We start from the raw sequence: 24,197 nt of genomic DNA, 5'->3' as shown, positions 1-24,197 counted from the left end.
GCAGGTTACAAAAGTACCCTACAAAAGCCTATAGCCTTTCCATATGCCAATAACAAGCAATCAGAGAAAGAGCACATGGAAACACTCCCCCTTCATAATAGCTGCAAAAAAAAAAAAAAACTCAGAATAAACCTGACCAAAGACATTAAAGAGTTCTGCAATGACAATTTTAAATCTTTAAAAAAAGAGATTGAGGAAGACATCAGAAGATGGAAGGACCTCCCATGCTATTGTGAAAATGACCATCCTACCAAGAGTCATATATAGATTCAATGCAATGCCAATCAAAATCCCCATGATATTTTTCACAGAACTGGAAAAATCTATCCTAAGATTCATATGGAAGCACAAGAGACCCTGGATAGCCAAAACAACCCTGAGAGCTAAGAGCAATGCTGGGGTGATTACTATACCAGATTTTAAGCTGTATTACAGAGCTATAGTCATAAAAACAACATGGTGCTGGCACAAAAATAGACCCATAGATCAATGGAACAAAACTGAAGACCCAATACGAATACATGCAATTTCAGCCACCTGATATCTGATAAAGGGGCCAAGAATATCCACTGGAGGAAAGACAGCATGTTCAGCAAATGGTGCTGGCAAAACTGGATCTCCACCTGTAGAAGAATGAAACTAAACCCCTTTCTCCTTGCACAAAAGTCAATTCCAAATGGATCAAAGACCTCAATGTAAAGCCTGAAACTCTGAAACTCTTAAAAGAAAACATTGGCAAAAAACTTACAAGATATAGGTGTAGGAAAGGATTTTCTAAACTGGATATCAATTGCTTAGGAAACAAGGTCAAGAATCAACAAATGGGACCTCATTAAACTAAAAAGCTTCTGTACATCAAAGGCGGCAACCAGGGAAGCGTATAGAAAACCCACAGACTGGGAGAAAATCTTCACCAGCAATACATCTGACAGAGGTTTAACATCCAGAATATATAACGAACTCAAAAAACAGAGAATCAAGACAGGAAAAGATGGGCTAAGGAGCTGAACAGTGAATTCTCAAAAGAAGAAGTAAAGATGGCTAAGAAGAATCTTAAAAGATGTTCAACATCACTAATAATTAGGGAAATGCAAATTAAAAACACTTTAAGATTTCATCTTACCCCAGTCAGACTGGCTAAGATCAAGAGAACAAATGATAGCAAATGTTGGAGACGATATGGGGAAAGGGGAACACTCATCCACTGCTGGTGGGGCTGCAAACTTCTTCAAGCCCTGTGGAAAGCAGCGTGGAGAACTCTTAAAAGACTACAATGAACCTACCATTTGACCCAGTTATACCACTCCTTGGCATATACCCAAAGAACTCATCCTATTGCAGAGACATGTACATCCATGTTTGTTGCTGCTCTTTTCACAATAGCTAAGAGATGGAAGCAACCTAAGTGTCCCTCAATTGATGGGTGGATAATGAAAATGTGGTTCATTTATACAATGGAGTTTTACTCAGCAGTAAAGAAAGATGAAATCATGAAATTTGCAGGTAAATGGATGGAACTAGAAACTGTTATACTAAGTGAAGTAACACAGACTCAGAAAAAAAAACTGACATATGTTCTCCCTCATATGTGGATCCTAGAACCAAATCCTGATAAGTGAGTATGTATCCAGACATAACTACAGGACCCAGGATAATGGAAAGGAACCAGGGAGGTAAAGGAAAAGAAAGAACCTGAAAGAGAAGAACAGTAGGAAACAGGCCTTAATAAGGGAGATATGGATAAAAATTGGGTTAGTTTAAGGGAGGGGGAGGGAAGGGCATACAAGGAACCTAGGGGATAAAGGGAAAGAAGGAGCTCGAGAGGTAGGACCATAGGAGAAGGGTATTATTAAGGGAGAGAAGGGGAAAATGGGGGCACGTTAAGTGGGAAAACCATGATGGAGGGGTTAGACAATGAGAGAGATAAATAATGCCTAGCTAGTTTTAAAAAACCAGAGGAAACCATATTAGTCCAACAACCTACTGACAAAATATACATACCCGATCAAGAAATAAATGTCTAGGTAAGGTTTATCTGAGAACAATTGGTCTTTGCCCAGGATTTATCTACATGGCACACAGTAATTAAAAGTACCAGACTGGTGGAACTAACCTTCTTGGATGTTTAACAGACATACTTTGAGGCCTATACTAATTTTGTCAGAAGGACATAAAGGACAGTTTTTGCTCTTTGCCCTCCTAGGTCAACTAGTTCCAAGGGACTAAGAGCATCTCTCAAAATATCCTGTAACTGTGGTGGGTCACCTGTCCTCTTGATCAAGGAAGCTGAGGAGACCCCACGAGATGGACTTGAACCAGTGTCCAGTCTACAAAGAGGAGCATCAACACAGAGGAATCATTTCCTCCATGTTTCCAAGAAAGCCAGCCATGGTCGAGCAGGACCTTTGACTTATCTTCACACAGGCAGAACTGGTAAAAGAAAGGATCCAGGGGCTCCTCCCAAGCCCATGTGACCCCTGAGGAACAGATCCTCAAACGACCTTAAGAGTAAAAATTAAATTGGTTTATCTGGGCCAACTGTATGGCCTTAAACACCCAAAAGGAAAGTATAACCAAAGATTAAAGGGGCCAATATAATTTCTTAAGATTCCATATGCATAGCTACAGGCTACATAACAAGCAACAATGCCAGCAACTCTTTTGAGTTGTTGCCCAGGGTGGCCCAAGGGACTCCCAGATAGTAACCCAGCATAGAACTGGGAAAATGAATAGCAGACCCCAATCTTATCTAAAGGAATGTTGACAACTGGTTGCTGCTAGATGAGGAACAGCTGACCTTCCTAAAACAAAGACCTCTAGATAGGCTGACTAGATCCACCAGATGGACAAGAAGTGGGGAAGGGCTGGGGGTGCTGACCACACAGAGGACAGTAGCAGGGATAACAGAGTATAAGGGCTCTAGTGGGGGAAGGGAGGCTATGGGAAGGTGCCATCTGGGAAGTGGGTGTATAGTTGAATAAGATGGTTTGGAATGTTCTGTGTGCTATACACACACACACAAAAAAAGATTAACAAATTATTAAAAATGTATTATATTTGAGGAAGAAGCATAAAAATTTACATCATGTTAATTAGTAGAGGTGATAAACATTACCATTGAAATCTACCTGATGACTTTATAGACATACACAGGCGCCAAGGATCCGAGTGCAACCAATTATGACTAGTAATAGTCAGATACATACATATGAGAGATACATGTGCCAACATCTCGGTGTTAGTAGCAAAAGCAATGAGTCTTTCTGTAAGAAACAGTATATTTTTAAATGAAATGGAGATCTCTTTTAAAAGTTAAAAGCTCATTCAATTTTATGTCTTACAGGGCTTATACTGAGTTCAATATTGTATAACTGTTATTAATTCGACAATGAACCTAAAAAATTTATAGCCACTTTTGAAAGAGATGTATCTTTGCTCTGGAAACTGTTATTATGTTAAAGCTGTAATGAAATGCTTCTTCTAAAAAATTTTTTAATAAAAAATAATTCTTCAAAGCATAAAAATTTGCTCCTTAATAATTAGTAGGTGTGAAAAACATTACCATTGAAATCTACCTGATGACTTTATACCCATGCTCAGATGCCAAGGAGCTCAGAAGGTAACCAACTGTGACTAGTAATAATCAGATATATAGAGATTAGAAAGGCATGTACAAACATCTTAGTGTCAATTGCATTAAAAATGAATTTTTCTTTATGGAACTGTGTATTTTAATAATGAAATGGAGATCTTTTTTAAAGTTTAAAACCTCATTTAATTTTAGGTCTTATAGGGTTTATTCTGAGTACAATATTGTATAACTGTATTAATTCAACTGTAAACCTAAAAATTTACAGCCAGTTTTGAAAGAGATGCATCTTAGCTGTGGAAATTGTTAATGAACATGTTAATGTTGTTTTAATGAAATGCTTCTTCTAATTATGTGGTTATTAAATAAATAATTTTAAAAAATATAATCCAAGTTCTTAGCTTTACCTCAGACACATTGTGACAGAAAGAGTTAAATTAGAAGCAGGCATGATGGCTTATGCTTGTAATCTGAGCATTTGGGAGGCTGAGGCAGGTGGTCTGTCCTAAGTTCCAGGCTAGACCCTTTCTTGGGGAAAGAAAAGCAAGCTAAACTAGGCAGTGGATAGCAAGATCTCACAGTGACCCCACTATTCAATAATTCTGGGCCCTTAGGCAACTCATAACATTTTCAGAATCCTCATTTCTCATCCCTACAGGAGAATTAGGACAAATTGCACAGTTGCTTCTAGCACTTTTGTGTTCTTGATCCTAATACTTTGTAAATCACTTCCTGCTACTTCAGAGGTAGCAAGGAATAATAGAAAAATAAGAGTTTGGAATCAGACAGACATGGATTGAGTCATGCTTTAAAACCAATTCAGAACATCACTAGACATGATTTCCTTACTGCGAAATAGAGACAGGATCTAATTCACGGGGGGGGGGGGGTTATGAAGATTAAATCAGTATCCTGTGGTTTGTTTAGGGAGAGCCTCAGGAACACAAGCTGTCCCCAACTACGCTTCCACTCGTCACTCCCTTTAGAAACCAAAACCAGGCTTTCCAAGTGCCACTTGGACCAAGAATTACTCCTTCAACTGTAACATCAAACTTCTCCTTCTTGGTATCTGTTTCTGGTGGAAAAATATATCTTTCTATAAATACTCTCTAGACCCAAACAGCCTTCTTCACAACTGTTCCCACTAAATTCTGGCTTCCTCTTCCTTTCTTTGTAAGGTCTTTGCTCTGCTTTGTACTGTAGGCCAATGACTCCACATCCAGACATTTAGTCCTCCCCCAGAGCTCAGAGAAAAGATGAGGCTACTGGGCTGCTGACATGGCTCAGCAGAGAAAGATGCCTTCCATGAAGCCTGACAACCTAAGTTTGATCCCCGGAACCCACATGATAAAAGGGAACTGACTCCCAAAAGTTGTTCTCTGACCTCCATATGTGTGTTAAAGCATGCTCACAGGCACACACAATTAATTAATTAATTAATTAATTAATAATTAATGTAAAAGAAAGAAAAGAAAAAATGTGGCTGCGTTGTATGTGCTCAGTTGGGAAACAAATGAAGAAAGCTAGTCGTAGGCAGACAGGACGCTCCTGGGGAAACTCACCTCTACAAATCGCTCCAGGCTTTGCAATTTAGGTAAGTTTCCACCAATAGACATATCATCCAAGCTAGAAATAATTTTATTAATACTTCCTTCTCTGGATGGCCTATTTTTCAGTTTGGATTGAAAAATGTCTCCTTGGACCCACAATGATGCTTGTTTTCTGTAAAAAGGAGAGAAAATATTATTTAAAATAAACTATATCATCTCTTCAAATTTATGATATCTTAAAAAGAAAAATATTAGAAAAGTGTTTACCACTTAACTAGAAAGATTATGAAATCTTAGAATATAGAAAAATCTCCTTAAAAGGTCAAAATAACTTAAATTCTACATCACTACAAATATCCATCTCCAGTATTTATCTGCATGCCTTCAGATGGACTATGACGGTCCTTAGAATAAGGACTGTGATACAAACTTGAAACGTGTAAGATGTTTTTCTTTTTTCTTTTAATTTTTATTTATCTTATTTTATGAGTGTTGTGCCTGCATGTCTGTAAGTGCACCCATGTCACACAATGCCTGAGGAGGACAGGAGGGTACAGGATCCCCTGAACTGGAGTTATGATGAATAGTTGTTAGCTGCCATGTGAGTGCTGGGAATCAAACCCAGGTCTTCTGCAAGAGCAACCAGTGTTCTTAACTGCTAAGCCATCTCTCCAGCCCCAGAAACCTGTAAGATGTTTTTCAAATAGCAATTTGATATAGCTGTAAAAAGCAACAGGAATGAACTGGACTTAAAAACATAGGTGAAAGAATTTGAGTTGCAGGAAGAAGAGACTGCCCTCCATGGGTGCAGGCACTGTACCCACAGCCTCCTGGACCAGGTACCATGAAAGACTTTAGAAACCCAACGCGGACTTTAGAAAGCCAGCCACCCAGACTTTAAAAGTCAAAGGCAGGCATAGCTCATGCCTATAATCCCAGTACATGGGAGGCTGAGGCAAAAGGATTGCTGTAAGTTTGAGGCCAGCCTGGGCTATATAGTGAGTTCCAGGCCAGTCCATGCTACAAAGTAAGACACGGTCTCAAACCACTCATACACACACACACACACACACACACACACACAGGACAAATAGATAAATATGAAAAGAAATCTTCAAAGTTGTCGTAAGAGAGGGCAGATAATAGCATGATGGATTCTTAATAAAGTACTTTAAAAACACCTTTAGAAGTGAGTAGACTCACTGGAAAAGGGTAACAGCCATTGGGTGGGACTGGCTAGAGAACTTCATTGATTCTCCTGCCTGCACCTCCTCCTGAGTGTTGGGATCACAAGTATGCACCACTATACCCCGTTTACACAGTGCTGGGATAAAGCCCAGAGCTTCATGAACGCTAATCAAGCTTTCTACTGACAGAGCTACATCCCCAGCCAGGAGTAGTTTCTTTTTATGACAGAGTATCATACCTGACTTTCAAGCTGAAGATCATTTTTTCTTTTTCAGTTTGTATTTTCCAAATAAAATAAGGTGGGAAAGGAGTAATATTTTCACACCTGATTTCTGAGACAGACAATATAGAGGTGGTAGATGGAAAATACATTATCTACATATAGTAAGTTGCCATTTGTAATATTGTTCTATCTACTGTTCTTATGAAATTTTATGTACATTTCTAAATAAGTATTTTTAAAATCATGAGTTTTAAAAAATATGGATAAAATAAAGTCTCAGAAATCTATTCACACTGGTTCACTAACAAGTCGCCTTCTATCATGACAAGGGTTACTTTTTTTTTAAAGATAGGGTCTCACCATGCAGCACTGGATGACCTGGAACTCATTGTATAGACCAGGCCAACTTTCAACTCACAAAGATCCACCTGCCTTTGCTTGGAGTGCTGGGATTAAAGATGTGCACCACCACACCCAGCCGAGAAGTTACTGTGGGGAAGCTAAGCCTCAAGTTGTATTTTCAGAGTGTAGGCTATATAAACTGACGGTGTGAGCATACCACTAGACTACAGCTGATTTTCTATACCAGCTGTAAAAATACAGACTCAAAGCAAACACTGTTTAACATTCTTTCCCTTTGTGCAAACGTTTATAGAAGCCTAGCCTAGCCTCTTACACTTTTACATCTTCAAAGTATCTTGCTTTCATTTTTGCATACCTCCAGCTTTTCTATTTCACACCAGCATCCATCATAACCCCCGATTTAATGCTTCACTCTTACGGGCTCCAAATAGTAGTAAGCAAAAAGTCCTTGACAGAGAGAACAAGTCAGAAGATGCTGATAAATCATGCAGGAATATCTAAGAATCACTATTACCAAGGAGAGGTGATTCAGCTTTATCACGAACCTTGACAAACTCACATACGTGAATCACATAGACAGGACAGGGATTTAAGCATAAAAAACAGAATTCTTGTTCCCTAAAGAAATCTCCACTTTAGAGTAGGAAAAGGAAACAACTGAAATCTAGAATTATAAGCCCCAGTGGTCCAGACTCATACAGGAGCCAAGGAGAAGGGTCCCAACTCAACCTAAAGGAATCAAGTGTCCTCTATGAACCCAAAAGGGCAGTCTTGTGCTATACATGGAGACCAGAGGAGGATGTCAAGTGTCCATGTGTACATGTACCTGCACGCAGATGTGCACACCCCCCCCCAACACACACACACACCTAAAAAAAAGTCTATGGCAAAACACCATGCTGTGTTACAATGGCAGTACTATTGCACATCTCCCTCTTGCCAGGTCCCTTAATTGCAGTTAATTTAAAAGTCATATTGGTGACAGGCCAACTTATGCCATTCAGGTTGTAAAGTTCACAGGATGCCAGAATTGCCTATGGACACATTTCTCAGAAAGCATCTGTGTCCTCAAGCAATGCAAGATCATACCTAGAAAGATCAGCAAGACTTACGAGACAAGAGCATCCCCAAAGAAAACAATGTACTCATGTTGGAGAAATACTGTAGCAAAGAGCACAGCACACTGGAGGAACAGGACTGTTTAATCTGACTGAACCAGAGGATTTAGGAAGCATCCTCACTCATGATGGTCTGGGGTACTATGCTAAGAAATTTAAAGGAAATGTATCAAATAAAGGGAAAGTCCCACGAAGGTCTTTAAAAAAAGAAAACCGTGAAATGGGAATACAAGCAGTAAGACCTAAGTCAGGACAAATTTTTTAATTCCAATTCAAAAATAAGTTATAAGGTGAAAACTCTGGTACTTCTGACAACCTTAAGATGAAAATTGCAAAGTTGACTTTCACTTGCTTGGTTTAAAAGACTCCAATCTGTCCCATCTCTGGAAAGACTCAATCCAAACCTGAATATTAAAGATGAATAGGGTGTCAGAGCTGATCTCAGTGTTGCTAAGCGATGTGGTATGCAAGTGCTTCTTGAGAAAAAAGCATCAGCTCTTCACGAAGATACCTTTCTATTGACGATGCTAGCTTTTATTGTGGTGTCTGTTCCTCCCTAAAAGCCTCATCTTCAAACAAAAGAAGTAAAACATGTATTTTTAAGTATTTAACATTTAAATCTCAAACCTTGCCAAGCTAACACATCTGCTGAAAGCAAATTCTCCAATAATGCAGAACATTTTCTAAGAAAGCAGAAAATAATTGACCTCTCGTTTATAGACTATGTGCTTTGAAAGAAAAGGAAAAGATCAGTTTGATTTGAATACAACCTTCTTAAGACACGTAACCAGGGTTGGGGGTCATTGTTTCTAGCCACATCCTGGCCCTGGGCTATTCAGTTTGAGCTAGGCCAGTGTAGGCTTTAAAAAAAATAACCAAGTAACTTGGTTTCATTATGAGCAGGTGTATAGTGGGTTCAGACATTTCTTCGCAAATATCTGCTTTTAATGCAACTCAAGTCGACTGCATAGTTATGTTCCTGGGTTTTGAGTCTAGAACATGCAGAAGTCACTAGGCAGCTGGTCCTGTTTGCGGCTGACGTCACTTCCTTCAATATAGGCTAACACTATGTTTACATTAGTCTATCTCTTCAACTCCATCACTTCTTCCATCCTGGATTCTTTTCCCCAAGATGAACTTTCACTCCCATGTCCCTCCAAAGCCATGAGCTAGTCATTTGATATAGAAATCTAACCCATATTTTTTCTATTTGTGTATGTGTGTGGTGTGCGTGTATGTGTGCACGTGTGTTCACGTGTGGGCACACGTATATAAAAGTAGGCGTACACATGAATGTGCACAGGAGGCCTGAAGTTGTCATCAGGTGTCTTCCTAAATCACTCTTCACTTTATTTATTGAGGCAGGGTCTCTCAGTTGAACCCAGAGCTCATGGATGGGCTAATTTAACTGGCCAGCCTGTCTCGGGGACCCTGTGTCTGCCTCACAAATGCTAGGACTACAGGCAGGCCACCAAGCCTGCCTGACTCTTACATCAGTTCTGGAGATCTAAAACTCTGGTCCTCGTGTTTACACAGCAAGCACTTTATCCACTGAGTCGTCTCCCCAGCCCCTAACCCATTTTCTCACTTGGTCCAGCAATGACAAAAGGACCCATCTATTCTGTGTACAACCTACTCACCATCTCAGGATTACAACAGCAAGATAGCTTAGAGTGCTCAATAATGGAACAATCTAACTATATCAAAAGATGGCACAAAGTACTTACAGTTGTTGAACTATACACCTAAAATGGTTAAAATGGTACACTTATATTGAATGTAATTTACCACAAAAATCAAATAAATATCCAATCTTCTATCTAATGTAATTGGCATAAGTATATAAAGATAAATTTCTTATTCTGCAAACACCAAAATTTCTGATAGTTAATGCTGTTGATAAATGAACCCATATTAAGATTTTATTTTTGCTTAGTAATATTTTTTTATTATTTTTATTTTTATTTTATTTAATATGTACGAATGTATTGCCTGCATTATGTAAGTGCACTCGTGTCATGCAATGCCTACAGAGGTCAGAAGAGGGTGTCAGAGCCCCTGGAACTGGAGTTAAGGATGGTTGTTAGCTGCCATGTGGGTGCTGGGAACCAAACCTGGGTCCTCTGCAAGAGCAGCCGGTGCTCTTAACAGCTGAGCCGTCTCTCCAGCCCCTGCTGAGTAACTTTTAATGCCAATTGATGGTGATTTAATAGATTAAAAGATGCAAGAGTAAATACTGAAAATAAAACCAGAAGTTTATGTAACTGTCACTATAAACATGTGGCTTTCAAAAAAGAATGTAAACTAAAACTTAAGCAATATGCCTGTTACTCTAATATGCAAACTACAGTACTGTTAATTTCTAAATTTTAATAATACTTAAGATTTTAAGCTCTTCTATTTTAGGAAAGACCAAATATTAAATGTTTAAACTAACCACAAAAATATAAGCTATGTTCCTTGACCCACTGCATGCATATATAGCTGAGGGCTAACTCGAACTCCTATTTCCATCCCCCTAGTGTTGAGATTATAGGTGTGAGCAACCATCTGGTGTATGTGGTGCTAGGGATCAAACCCAGGGCTTCATATAAGCATCACCTCTAATCATTTCTCATGTGTGTGTGTGTGTATGTGTGGAGGCAAGAGAATGACCTCAGGTATCCCCCTCTATCACTCTCCACCTTATTTTTTGAGACAAGGTCCCCTATTGAATTTGGAGCTCATTGATTGGCTAGACCCATAGGCCAGCAAGCCCCAGGGATCCCCGACTCTCCAGCACGATGCTGAGATTACAGATACAAAACACCACATGCAGCTTTTTATGTCAGTTTTGGGGATCAAACGCAAGTCTTCATGCTTGTGTGGCAAGCGCTTTATCAACTGAGCCATCTTCCTGGCCCAATTTTTTCCATTTCCTAGTTTGTCTTATTTTTAGTAATTTCCTGAAATAAAACATAATGGTTAAACTATTAATTTTTGATCCAGCTCTATCCAACTGTGAAATTCAATAAACACTCAAAGCACCTAAGGAAGATGTGGTATAACTTGGTGACTTATGGTATAACAGTTAAGAATGAGCTGAAACAGGTTGTTAACTGAATATGTGGTAATCACCGGCATGGTGGCACACCCTCAGAGCTCATCAGAAACGCAGAATTTCAAGTCCCACCCCAGATCTTCCTTCTCAATCAAAAACTGCATTTAACAGTGACTCATTGACGAATGACTCTTGGGCATGCTAATGTCAGAGAAGCACTGAAGACAATGGGGGAGGGGCTTGAGGCTAACTGAAAATACAGAAAAATATCTGGCTAATGAGAAGTTATATTATCTATGACAGTAAAACAGGGGATTATGGATTTGAGACTGAAAAGGTTTTTAGGGGCTGAAGAGATGACTCATGGTTACAAGCACTTGCTCCTCTTGCAGAGGACCCAGGTTTGGTTCCAAACACCCACATCAGGCAGCTAACAACCACCTGTAACTTCAGTTCCAGGGGATTTGATGTCTTCTAGTCTCCAATGGCACCTGCAGGCATGTGACATACATACACAAATAAAATAAATAAATCTTTTTAAAGAAAAAAATAATTTCAAACACAAAAACCGTCACTTTATAAAAAATAATTCAAAATAGAAGCTCTTCTTTACAAGGTCCAGGTTTCAGGTCTGTGTGAATTCTGTCTCAAGAGGAAATTTAAAATAAAGCATCACCACACTGAGGCTCCTAAGTCAAGGAGCTCCGTGAGCTACAAACCCCCATGGAAACACAATGCCAGTCCCTCAGTGATCTCTTTATGATGAATGAAGGTAGTTAATGGATCAAGATTGAGAAGTCTGCTCATAGTGAGGCATGGGGAATGTTCAGTAAATAGAATCCCATAAAGTGTAAACACAGCCTAACTCCACCTTTACATACTTACAGGTTGTCTCTGAGGAGCAGGAATTCTGAGTGGGCTTAATAACAAAAGAGATATGTATACCGTCTTAAGAGTCTGGAGCACATTTAGCAGAAGAAATATTTTTGATTCACAATGATATTTTTAGCTTAAGACTGGTATTTTTAGCTTTAAGTAGAAGAAAAAAACACTTGATAGTTATTTTGCAAACACAGGTTTATTTATATCCTAGGAGAAACTTTAAATATTAAATAGATTTCAAGAAAGGAGCGGTCTAGGCTGCCACTGTATAAATTCAGCAGCAATTCACAGCCATGCTAACAAACATTTCCAGCCCCCTGAGACACAAGGAGAGTATTTGTCTAAGACACAGAAATCCAACACCTGGACATAATTTTTTTCAAGGAAGGCAGAATGTGACTAACCAGCTTTTCTATAGACACAGATTTGAAACTGATAGTCTAAAAGGCTCTGATTGGCTTTTCACTTCTAGAACAAAGAACACAGTCCCTTACATTTGCCCCATCATTGGTGACAGATGATTTTGCTGAAAACTTTTCACCCTGATTTCTTTCCTAATGAACATGTTAATTATTTAGGCGTTTGCATCATTCCTGACTTCACACTTCATCTCTCCTGTCATCAGTCAGTCTTCAAAGGCAGCTATTTTTTTCCCTTGAAGCATCCCTGGTATGTGGCTCTTAATGCTTTAGCCCATTGTCTACCCATTTCGTAAGTCTCTGTCTTGCTAACAGATTGCAGCAGGCTCATTTTTAGCCTCTCTGTCTCTGATCCCCATCTATCTAATTCATCTCTTGCAGGATGCAGCCCAATCTTCCTTAAGTAATTCTGAGATCACATGACTCCTCCACATCAAATGCTCCAAATTAGAAAGCATGATGAGTGCAAGGTCAGAATACCCTTGCTCCTTGCTGAGACGTGCACATACTACCACATCTCCTGACTATGCAAAGATGCACTAGTTTCTGTAAAAGATAACCACAGGCATAGTGGTTCAAAAGAATGCAAAAGGTTACTTTCTTATTGTTGTGGGGACATCTGGCAGCAGTTTCACTGAGCTAAAGTCAAGGTATAGGCAGGATTGGTTCCTTCTGGAAGCTCTGAGGAAAGAATGTTTGCTCACTTTATTAGCTTCCAGTGGCTGCAAAATTCCTTGACATATATCCCCTCCCTCCACCTTCAATCTGATCTCTGCTTCACTGCCTTCTCTTCAAATGACTCCCCCTGACCCTCTTCTGAAACCATGGATCACATGAGGTGCCCCTGAATGGTCCAGGACACTCTCACTACAGCATGATCCTTAATCAATTCTGCAAAGTTTGTTTCTATGTAAAGGAACATGCATAGAAACAAGGAATTGTAAACGCACATTGCTGGGGACATCACACAGACAGCACAGCAGATTCCAGGCTGAACATTACAGCCAGCCTTGTTTTCTTAAAATATAAGACAATAGCACCACTTGTAGGAAGACAAAGCCAACACTTTGATCTGTTCTCACTATATAAACTTTAAAATCCTCAATATAAAATAAGCATAACATGATTCTGAAAAACAAAAAGGCAAACTAGTTAGGAACCTTGACACCCAAGAAACAAGACAGCAATGAGTTCCATGTGGTTTCTTTTTTTTTCGTTCCACTGACTATATCAACATCAGTATCATGGTTAAGTTCAAAGATATCCTCAGTTACGTAATCAGTTTGAGGCCAGCTTGGGTTTATAAGACCCTGTCTTTTAAAAAGAATCTACACAAAACAATCTTGTCCAGGTTAGCATTTCCGGACACTGAATGAAACAAAATAATCACTGAATAACCAATGATAAGATTATAGAGGTAGTAGAATTGACAGAGCATACAGTATTCATAATAAAAATGCTTCAACGGAGGCTGGAGAGATGGCTCAGCGGTTAAGAGCACTGGCTGCTCTTGCAGAGGATCTGGGTTCAATTCCCAGCACACACATGGAGGCTACGAACCATCCTTAACTCCAGTTCCAGAAGAATCTGAAGCCTTCTTCTGATCTCTGTGGCACTGCACCACACAGGTGCACTCACATACATGCAGGCAATATACTCACACACATCAAATAAAAATAATAAAGAAAATATTTTTTAAAAAATGCTTTAACAGGGGTCTGGAGAGATGGCTCAGTGGTTAAGCTGACTGCTCTTGCAGAGGACCCGGGTTCGATTCCCAGCACCCACATGGTGGCTACAAACCGTCCTTAATTCCAGTTCCAGGGGAATCCGAAGCCCTCTTCTGACCTCTGTGGCATTGCATGACACAGGTGCACTCACATACATGTAGGCAATACGCTCATACACATAAAATAAAAATAATAAAATATTTTTAAAAAATGCTTCAACAAATGACTACAAACCCAAAAGAAACAGATGAAAAATGGGACGTCTCAGCAAAGAAATAAAAAAATTAAAGAAAAAACAAATGGAAAGTTTAGAATGGTAAAAAAACAAACCAATCAAAACGCAAAAACCAGCTGGTAAACAGCAGAATGCAGAAGAGAAGAGAGAATTGATGAAGTGGAAGATAGAATAACAGAAATTATCCAACCTGCATATCCAAGAGAAAACAGTCCGAGGTCATGTCAAAAGAGCCTAGAGGGAGAGGAGCACGGAGAAAGGAACCGAAAAAGTGTTTACGGAAACAGAAGCTGAAAGTCCTCCAACTCTGATGAAACCTAAACTGAAACACCCAAGAATCTGAGCAAGCATCTAAAAAGAAAAAGCCATATTGTGATACAGGCAATCAAAACCCTGAAAACTTTGGGCCAGTGAGATGGCTCAGTGGGTAAAGAAGCTTGCCACGCAAGCCAGACCACCTGAGTTTGATCCCCTGGAGGAAGGAGAGAACTGACTCCACAAAGTTGTCCTCTGATCTCCATATACATTTCATGACATGCACACATGTATGCGCATGCACATACACACACATACTACTACAACCATTAATAATAATAATGATAATTTTTGAAATCCTGAAAACCAAAGATAAAGAGAAAAACTGAAAGTAGCAAGACAAAAATTATCTACAAAGCAAAAACATTTCAAATGGCAACAAGTTTCTTAGCAGAAACTGGGAGAGAGAGGGAAGTTGCATAGCAGCTTGCAAAGGAAATGATCTTTCGTGAACACAGAAGAATGGGTGACATTCGGTTAAACGAAGATTAAGAGAATTGGTTGCCAGCAAATCTACTCTAAAAGAATCGCTGGGGATGGGGAAATGGATCAGTGAATAAAGTATTTATGCAAATGTGAAGATCTATGTTCAAATCTCCAGGGACCACAGAAAGTCAGGCACAGTAGTACACACCTGTAATTTCAGCTCCCCCAAGGCAAAATGGAAAGCAGACAGGAGAATTCCAGAAACTTGTGGGTCAGCTAGACTGGCTACATAGCAGCAAACAATAAGAGACCCTGTCTCAAGGTAAGTACACAGATAAGACAGAGAAAAAAAATAGACAGATATAGATAGATGATAGATGATAAAGATATATAAAGATAGATAGGAGATAGATGATAGATGGATAGATAGATGATAGATAGATAGATAGATAGATAGATGATAGATAGATAGATAGATAGATGATAGATGATAGATAGATATATGGATAGATGATGGATAAATTGATGATAGACAGATGATGATAGATAGATAGATAGATAGATAGATGATAGATGATAGATAGATGATAGATAGATATATGGATAGATGATACAATAAAAATGAAAAACATGTACACAATTCAGGTATTTCCATCTAAACAACATAATGCCATGTGAGGCAATCACACTATAGTAACTAGAGATAGATAGATAGATTGATAGATTGATAGATTGATAGATTGATAGATTGACAGATAGGAGAGAGAGATGAGAGAGAACACACTAGCTGCCAGGTATTAGGTGACAGGGATGGAGGAGGTGGATGTGACTAGGGATTCTGGTGGGGATGGAAATGTTCCACTGACTGTATCAACATCAGTATCCTGGTTAAGCTATACTCTAGACAGGAAAGATGTGAGGATTTGGGGAGAATAGACAAAGAACACTGGATATACTGGCTCTCTCTATATTATTTCTGACTATATGTTAATAATTATTTCAAAATAAAAAATTTAGCTATTCCTTTGCTCAAAACCTTTACTGACTTTTCATCCTTCTCCTTAAAAAAAATAAAATTAGGGCTGGAGAGATGGCTCAGTGGTTAAGAACACTGGTTGCTCTTGCAGAAGACCTGGGTTAGAATCCCAGCACCCACATGGCAGCTAACAACTGTCCATAACTCCAGTCCCAGGGGATCTGACAGTCTCTTCTGATCTCCCTAGGCATTGCACGACATGGGTGCACTTACCTACATGCAGGCGATACACACATACACATAAAATAAAAATAAAAGATTTTTAAAAAATAAATTAAAATTAAAAGGGTTGGAAAAGGTTTTGATCTGACCCCTTTCCCTTCTCGTCTCCTAACACTCTCCTTTCTAACCCAGGGACCTTTTATACAAGCATGTGTTGTTCCCTCAGTGTGAAATTGGCCATATTACCCATTACCCACAGGGGACTGTGAATTACTATGGCTATTATGAAGAACAGTATGAACGTTCCTTTTTTTTTTTTTTTTTTTTTGGTCTCCCTGTAGCCCCAGCTGATCTGGAACTTGCTATGTAGACCAGTAGACCAGGCTGGCCTTGAACTCACAAAGATCTACCTGCCTCTGCCTCCCCAGTGCTGGGATTAAAGGAACATTCCTTTTTAAAAACAAGTTTAACATAACTTAGCTAACTCAATACTGGGAAGTATGCTGAAGAGCTATCCCCCCTCCCATGTTCACCGCAGCACAATCAACAGTAACCAAGAAGTCAACCCAAGCGTCCATCCATGGATATAGATAAAGACCATGGGGTATTCTGCAATAGTGTTCAGCCTTAAAGACTGCCATTTGCAACAACAGGGAAGAACCTGGAGGACTTTATGTTTAGAGAAATAAGCCAAGAACAGAAGGACAAGTACTGCAGACCCTCACCAATGTGCAGAATCTAAAATATCTAACCCATAGAGGCTAGAGTAGAATGACGTCAGCTGGAGGCTGGGGGCAGAAAGATTGACAGACATTGACCAAAAGATCCTAAATTTTAGAAGGAAAAAGTTCAAGAGATCCATTATATGTCATGGTTCCTGTAGTTAATAACAACACATTATATGCATTATCTTTTTGAGACAGGGTCTCCCTGTAGCCCCAGTTGGCCTGGAACTCACTAAGCAGACCAAGCTGGCCTTGAACTTACAGAGATCCTCCTTTCTCTGCCTCCCAAATGCTGAGTGCTGAGACTAAAGGTGTTAAGTGCTCCCAACACAAATAGATGACACTATGCAGTAATACATGTTAATTCACTTGATGAGCAATTCCATATTACATCACACTTCAAAACATCATATATACCATAAATAGATCTAATATCTACTTGTCAGTTTAAAAATTAAACCAGAAGGAAAAATAATAAAATCAGAAAAAGTTTTAAAACTTTTCCACATGATCCACACTCTCACTTCATCAAGATCTTTGCTCAAACGCCTTTTCAATGAGCTCCCTGAGCACCATCTATTTAAAGCTGCCTTCTCCTCCACCCCCTATTCTTCCCCAGTTTATTTTTCTGTGTAGTATCTGTCATCATGAGAAGCTACATAATTTAGACATTTGTGCACACATTTTTCTCCAGCTCCAATATATGAGCTCCATGGTCAAACATCAAGTTTTCACTTTTACTGCAACTTCTGTTACTTAAGTGGCTTTTTAGAATTTCCTTTTATGTATATGAGTTTTGTCTGCATGTATGCAAGTGTATCATGGGCATGAAATACATGAAATGTCCTGAAGGTCAGAAGAGACAGTTGGATCTCCTGGAACTAGAGCTACAGGCAGTTGTTAGCCGCTGTCTAGGTGCTGGGAACCGAACCCAGGTCCTCTGCAAGAGCAGCCAGTGCTTTTAATGGCTGAGCCATCTCTCCAGGCCCCTAAGTGGCTTTATTACTGAGTCCCTATCATATAGCAATGCCCTCATTCTAACTTCTCTGTCACAGTATTCTGCATTTAAAAGTCCATTGGGGAGGGAGGGAGCGAGGGAGGGAGCGAGGGAGGGAGCGAGGGAGGGAGCGAGGGAGTGAGGGAGCGAGGGAGGGAGCAGGGAGTGAGGGAGTGAGGGAGCGAGGGAGGGAGGGAGGGGTTCCTGCTACCTGTGAGATGATCTCAAAGATAGACAAGAGTGATAGACATGAGAACTCGCTGGGGAAACCTGAAACCTAAAGATAATTTAACAGTGAGGTCCAACAGGGAAAATGCCAAAGTGGGTGCTGAATGTCCCCTAAATATCTTGTATTGAAGTTTTGGTTCCTAGCCCATGGAATGGTAGGGAGGTGTGAAAACCTTTAGGAGGCAGAGCTAAGTGCAAGGAGGCTCAGCTGCTGGTGAAAGTACTCTTGAAGAGGAACAGGGTGTGCCTCCTCCCCTCTCTCCCACTTCCCAGACATAAAGAGGTGGGCGGTTTCACCAGCAGGCTGCCTTGCCACTGGCCCCAAAGGCAACAAACTAAGCAGTCATGGCCTGAAATCTCTGAAGTCCTGAACTAAAATAAACCTTTCCTCCTGGGACACTAATTCTCGCCAAGTACATATCACAGCAGAAGAAAGCTGACTAACATGGAAAATCACTATTTCAAAGTTGTTTCACTGGGAAAAAAAATGTTTCACTGGAACTTAGGGATACTTCCTGAAAGAGTGAGAAGATAAATGCTGTCTCTTCTAAGTGCTTTGCACTTAACAGAAAGACGTCTGTCAGCCCTCAACAGCAGCACGGGAAGAGAAAAAAAACTGTTAGGCTACAACATAGCTTATGAGAACGTTTAAGGCTATGTTTACATTTCTTAATGCATTTTTTATTTATTTATTTTGTGTATGAATGTTTTGCCTTTTGATTTATTTATTTTATGTGTATGAATGTTTTGCCTTTTTGATTTATTTATTTCATGTGTATGAATGTTTTGCCTTTTTGATTTATTTATTTTATGTGTATGAATGTTTTGCCTTTTTGATTTATTTATTTCATGTGTATGAATGTTTTGCCTGTGTGTATGGAGGTGCACCACATGCACGCAATGCTGCAGAGGCCAGAAGAGAGCATCAATTCTCCTGGAACTGGAGTTATTGATGGTTGTTAACTGCCACGTGGGTACTAGAAACTGAACCTAGGTCCTCTGCAAGAGCAGTCAATGCTCTGGACCGCTGAGCTATGTCTCCTGCTCCTTGAGGCTGTTGAAAATGGCTACAGAAAGACATGTGAATAATGTTTCTGGGTGGAATATCAGAAAGTGTCAGGGAAAGAAATGGACAAAGGTGTTTAGGTAGCACAACCCCTCAGACCTCTAAGCGCTGACACTTCCACAAAGGCAGAAGCACTGTCAGGTTTCTCCCTACTCCACACAAGTCCTGCAGCAGGGCAGGCTTCTGCTCAGCCTCTAGACCCCTAGAAGTGGCTGGTTAATAGTCCTGAAGCTGAAGGCAGACATACCCATCACAAGTATACATCTAATAGACAGGGTACCCAACGATCTGAACTAGCTGCTAACCAAACATTCACGAAGAGAACAGAGACACGGGAGAACATATTCAAACACAGGGGTATTTGCTTCGTAAATTCTTTGAAGCTACCTCTCAAATGCCCACTTCCAGCTTACTGTATTCCAAACATGCTAGCTTTTGCTTTCTGCTTTTCTTTTTCTTTTTTGGTCTTTTTGAGAAAAGGTTTCCTATAGCCCCAGCTGGCCTGAAACTCTCTATGTAGACCAGACTGGCCTCAATCTCACAGAGCCCTACCTGCCTCTGCCTCCTGAGTGCTAAGATTAAAGCATGTACCACCACGCCCAGCCATTTTGGTTTTTTGAGACAGCATCCCCCTGTTTCCAAGGATAACCTATAACTCTTTATATAGCCCAGGCTGGCCTTAAACTTGTGGTCCTCCTGCCTCAGCTTTCTGAGTACTGGGATTACAGTTACACCCTACCATGCCTAGCTCAGCATTCACTCTAGACTTTAAAACAGTAAGTGTATTTCCACCTTGGGACCTTCACATATGCCCTGCCTGGCAGACAATTAGGATTCTGACAGGACTTGCTCCTTCCTGCCCTGCAATGCTCAGCACTCTGCACAGAAGCTCTCCATGACCTCTCATAGCAAAGACCTCTCCTCATCCCTGCCTATCACCCTCCTCCCTGGTTTCTATCACATCTTCAGAGTGCTTACTATCAAAATTGTGTATGCAAATACACATATTTGTTATCACATCCTTCTCCCACTAGAAAGGTAAGTATAATAAGAGCCTTGGTTGGGACATTCAGTGTGGTTATAGGTACATTCTGGAACAAAGAACACTGCCTGACACACAGCATGAACATCATACACAGCCTTTGGATGAATGTGTCCCCAGTGCACTAAATGCATGATGTCTCCTGTGAGGGACACTGAGTCACAGGCTCGGAAAGGAGAGGCCAAAGAGGAGGAGAGAACAGAAAGAGAAACAAGTCAAGGTCAATAGTTGGCAGAATAGCCCTGAACTACAGCCCCGGAGGAAGCAATCTAAGAAAGCCTGAGAGCCCATGAGCCAATGCCAGTTCAAAACCCATCACAAAGTATAAAATGTATAGTGCCTATGACAGAAAGAAATCTGCCTTCGAGAAGGTTCTGATCCAAGTGTTACACTGCTTAGCTATGTAAGTAGGTCATTCCTGCAGTTCAGTTTTCACAGACAAATACCTGGAAACCTGTAGTATGACTCACAGTAAAGGATGTTTCCAAAGTTTTGTAGTGTATGTACCTATAAATGAAAAAGCTTTGATTCAGCACAGAGTACAGGTGCTTTATGACCCTAATTTCTTCTGGTACCTTTATGACAGAAGGCAGAGAAGAATTGGGGGTGGGGGTGGGGGGCACAGTGGGAGGTTGGTACAAGCAGGAAGGGAGAGAGCTGTGGAATCTGAAACCCTGAGCAAAAGAGGTGACCTCAGTCAGTGGTATCCTGGGCTCCTGTGAGCTGCATCCAGCACAGAGCCTTGGGCAAGGTGAGGGCTCAGATGAGCCCCTTGAAGGGACAATCTTCCAAATATCATCTTAAGACTGAGTAAACAACATAAAGAACTAGGTTTAGGCATATTTTGGTGCTGAGTTTTTAATCCTGAGGCCAGCTAGTCAACATGACTGAGCAATTAACATAATAAGCAGCACACATCCCCATGCTGTAGAAGAATCAATGGCACAGCACAGGAATTCCACGCCTGGGAATCTCATCCAGGGGAAAACCCTAACAGCAGCTTTATTTTGTTTGTACCCACAGGTAAAAGTGTAGCTACTTCTTTTTAATGATCCTACTTGTGCATAATTTTTCTTCAAAACTCATTACCCCTCTGCTTCATGTTTTTAAATTCAGCATTCCTGTCATTCCCCAGTGCTTATTTTCTGAGCAGTTATTCCCTCTAGGATTGGAAGTCAGTAATTCCTCTGGGTCAGACTTTCTTAAACATTCCAGAAACTAACAACTTACTTACAACATCTTTCTATGAAACTGGAGATCACTTGTTTCTTACCAAACTAAACTGATTTAAGTTGGAATGGAATCGTTATGTGGACAAGAATGCTATTCAGCACAGAGCCATTCCAACATGAAAGAAAAGCATCAAAGTCTCTCCAGAAGATGTCACCAATTGACAATATACTAGAGCCAGACCGAGAGCAACTGGTGCAACTTCGTCTTCTCCTCTCATGAGGCTGTAGCTTGGTGGTTACAGTGCTCACCTAGCATACAGAGCCCTGGGTTCGATCCCCAGCACTGTGGCACATGCCTGTAGTCCCAGCACTCAGGAAGTAGAAGCAGAGCAGGACCAGAGGTTCAAGCTCATCCTCAGCTATATACTGAGGTCAAGGCCAACCTAAGCTACTTCAGACCCTGTTTAAAAAAAAAAAAAAATCATCTCCTCCTTCTATTAATAGGTAAACTGATGGTAAGTGCTTAATATTTTAAAGGGAAGCCAGGCGTTCCAAAGGACACTGCTACAAATGATATCTTTCTCTACAATTGGCTGGGGCTGGCCAGAAAGTTAATACATGAGTGTAAATGAATTTATAAGACATCTTCCAAATAACGGTCACAGGGCTGGCAGTGGCAGGCCAGTGCTGAAACGTACTTCTCTTGCGTTTTCATTCCTCGAAAACTGCTTGGATGTATTTAGAAGCTGTGGCTTCATGGGCAGCACACTTGTTTTACTGAAACCAGTGACTGGCCCCAGGTATGTTATTTATATTCATTCTGCTCTTAGACACGGCAAACGAAAGAATGAGCAATGCCAAGTCAGACAAAAGAAGAAAACTTCACTGAAGCCAGATCACATATAGAAAATGACAGAAAAAGGGTAGGCAAAGATAGCTCTGTGACGCTCCTCTTACTCTCACCTGATCTGAGAGATATAAAAGTACAAAGTCAGAATGCCTTAGCTGTCAAGCCAACAATAATCCATCAGAGACATAGACTTCTCTGGCAGTGCAGCCATTTTATAACACCAAGCTTGACTCAGTCCACAACCAGGGAACAAAAGGTAGGAAGGACAGGTCAAAGATGAAATGCGATCACACAAAAAGGGTACTTACTCTTCTAAGAAGTGTTGCTGGGGTCCGATGATGGAACCTGGTCGGCAGATTCTAATCCAAGCAATGATTTCAGCATGGGTAAACCTGTAGTGCTTCATTACATAACAGGCTATCAACGTCCCTGTTCTTCCCAGACCAGCTGCAAGAAAGGAAAACAGAAGAAATACAGAGTATAGCAAGTGTACCCACAAAACACTGAAATCACCCTGTCCACAAACTACACTGGATTCAAGCGCAATGATAAATCACTAGCTAATAACATATGATTCCTATCGTGTAAAAAAAAATAATAATCTACATTTTTCACACTGGAGATGTAGCTCAGTAGAAAAGTACCTCCCTAACATGCACACGACCTCTGGTTCAATTCCTGGTACTGGAAAAAAATGTCTGCATTTTTCTTGAACTAGTAGAAAGGGGGAAATGAAGTTATTCCATATTTGGGGGGCAAGAAAGAAACACAATGAAAACAAGTTGATCTGGCAGCAGAGGATTGGCTGAAAGGGAAAGAGAGGGATGGATAGATGGGCCAGAAAACAGAAGGATGGAAGGAAGGAACCCAAGGGGGGATGAAGGGCTGAGATGCTGGAATGGATGAGTTAGAAAGATGTTTTGATTAGCTCATAACGAAAGTTTAAAATGACTACTATTTCTGACCTACAAAACCGGTGCAATGTCGATCTCATCCACGAAACCATTTCATTAGAAAAAGAAATAGGAAACAGGTGTGTAATCAATCAAAGAACTCAGAGGGCAGAGGCAAGACTGAGTTCAAGGCCAACCTAGGATAAATAGTGAGACCCTGTCAGAAAAAAAGAGAGGGATGGAGGGAGAGGATGAGAAGGAAAGAAGAAATCTTGTGAATAGCTTTGTTCAGAGCATGTTTGTGAACATTACATTTGGGGGCCTGGAGCTGGATAGCTCGGTGGTAGAGCCAGCTCGGTGGTAGAGAACTTGTCTCACATACATGAGGCCCTAGGTTCAGTCTTCAGTACAATCCAAAATAAAGAAATTAATTAAACCATTGATTTGAAGGGAAAAAAGACAGACTATTTTTTCAAGGGCCCCTTTCCCTCATCAAGTAATAGAGAATTTAATCTCCCAGTAGTTTGAAATACACACTATTTCACCAAATCTGAGAAACCATCACAATGTCTAATGGTGTGGTATGGACCTTTATTTATCAATTTTTAAACCCATTCTAATATAAGAAGTGTTTAAATGTGGAAAATATGTCTTTACATCAGTTTTCCATCATTTTTATCACATTTATTTATTTACTTATTTATTTATTTATGAGTGGTGTAGTTTGAAATACACACTATTTCACCAAATCTGAGAAACCATCACAATGTCTAATGGTGTGGTATGGACCTTTATTTATCAATTTTTAAACCCATTCTAATATAAGAAGTGTTTAAATGTGGAAAATATGTCTTTACATCAGTTTTCCATCATTTTTATCACATTTATTTATTTACTTATTTATTTATTTATGAGTGGTGCTTACGTGGAGTTATCAAAGGAGGGCCT

At 40.1% G+C, this 24,197-nt stretch overlaps 1 protein-coding gene across 5 annotated transcripts in view; it reads right to left on the bottom strand.

Moving 5' to 3' along the window:
* Positions 1-24,197, bottom strand: part of Cdc14a (cell division cycle 14A) — a 190,900-nt gene that overhangs the window by 43,943 nt on the left and 122,760 nt on the right. For all 5 annotated transcript variants that reach the window (XM_017800531.2, XM_017800530.2, XM_029568156.1 and 2 more), the window contains 2 exons: positions 22,665-22,803; positions 5,152-5,311 (listed from right to left, as the gene is read on the bottom strand). In XM_017800531.2, the coding sequence (XP_017656020.1) occupies positions 5,152-5,311; positions 22,665-22,803 (299 nt within the window). The remainder of the gene's footprint in view (positions 1-5,151; positions 5,312-22,664; positions 22,804-24,197) is intronic.

Source organism: Nannospalax galili, unplaced genomic scaffold (assembly GCF_000622305.1).
Source record: "Nannospalax galili isolate Female #2095 unplaced genomic scaffold, S.galili_v1.0 scaffold2280, whole genome shotgun sequence".
Lineage (NCBI taxonomy): Eukaryota > Metazoa > Chordata > Mammalia > Rodentia > Spalacidae > Nannospalax > Nannospalax galili.
Note: the sequence above shows the minus strand (reverse complement) of the source record. Positions and strands in the feature narration are given on the sequence as shown.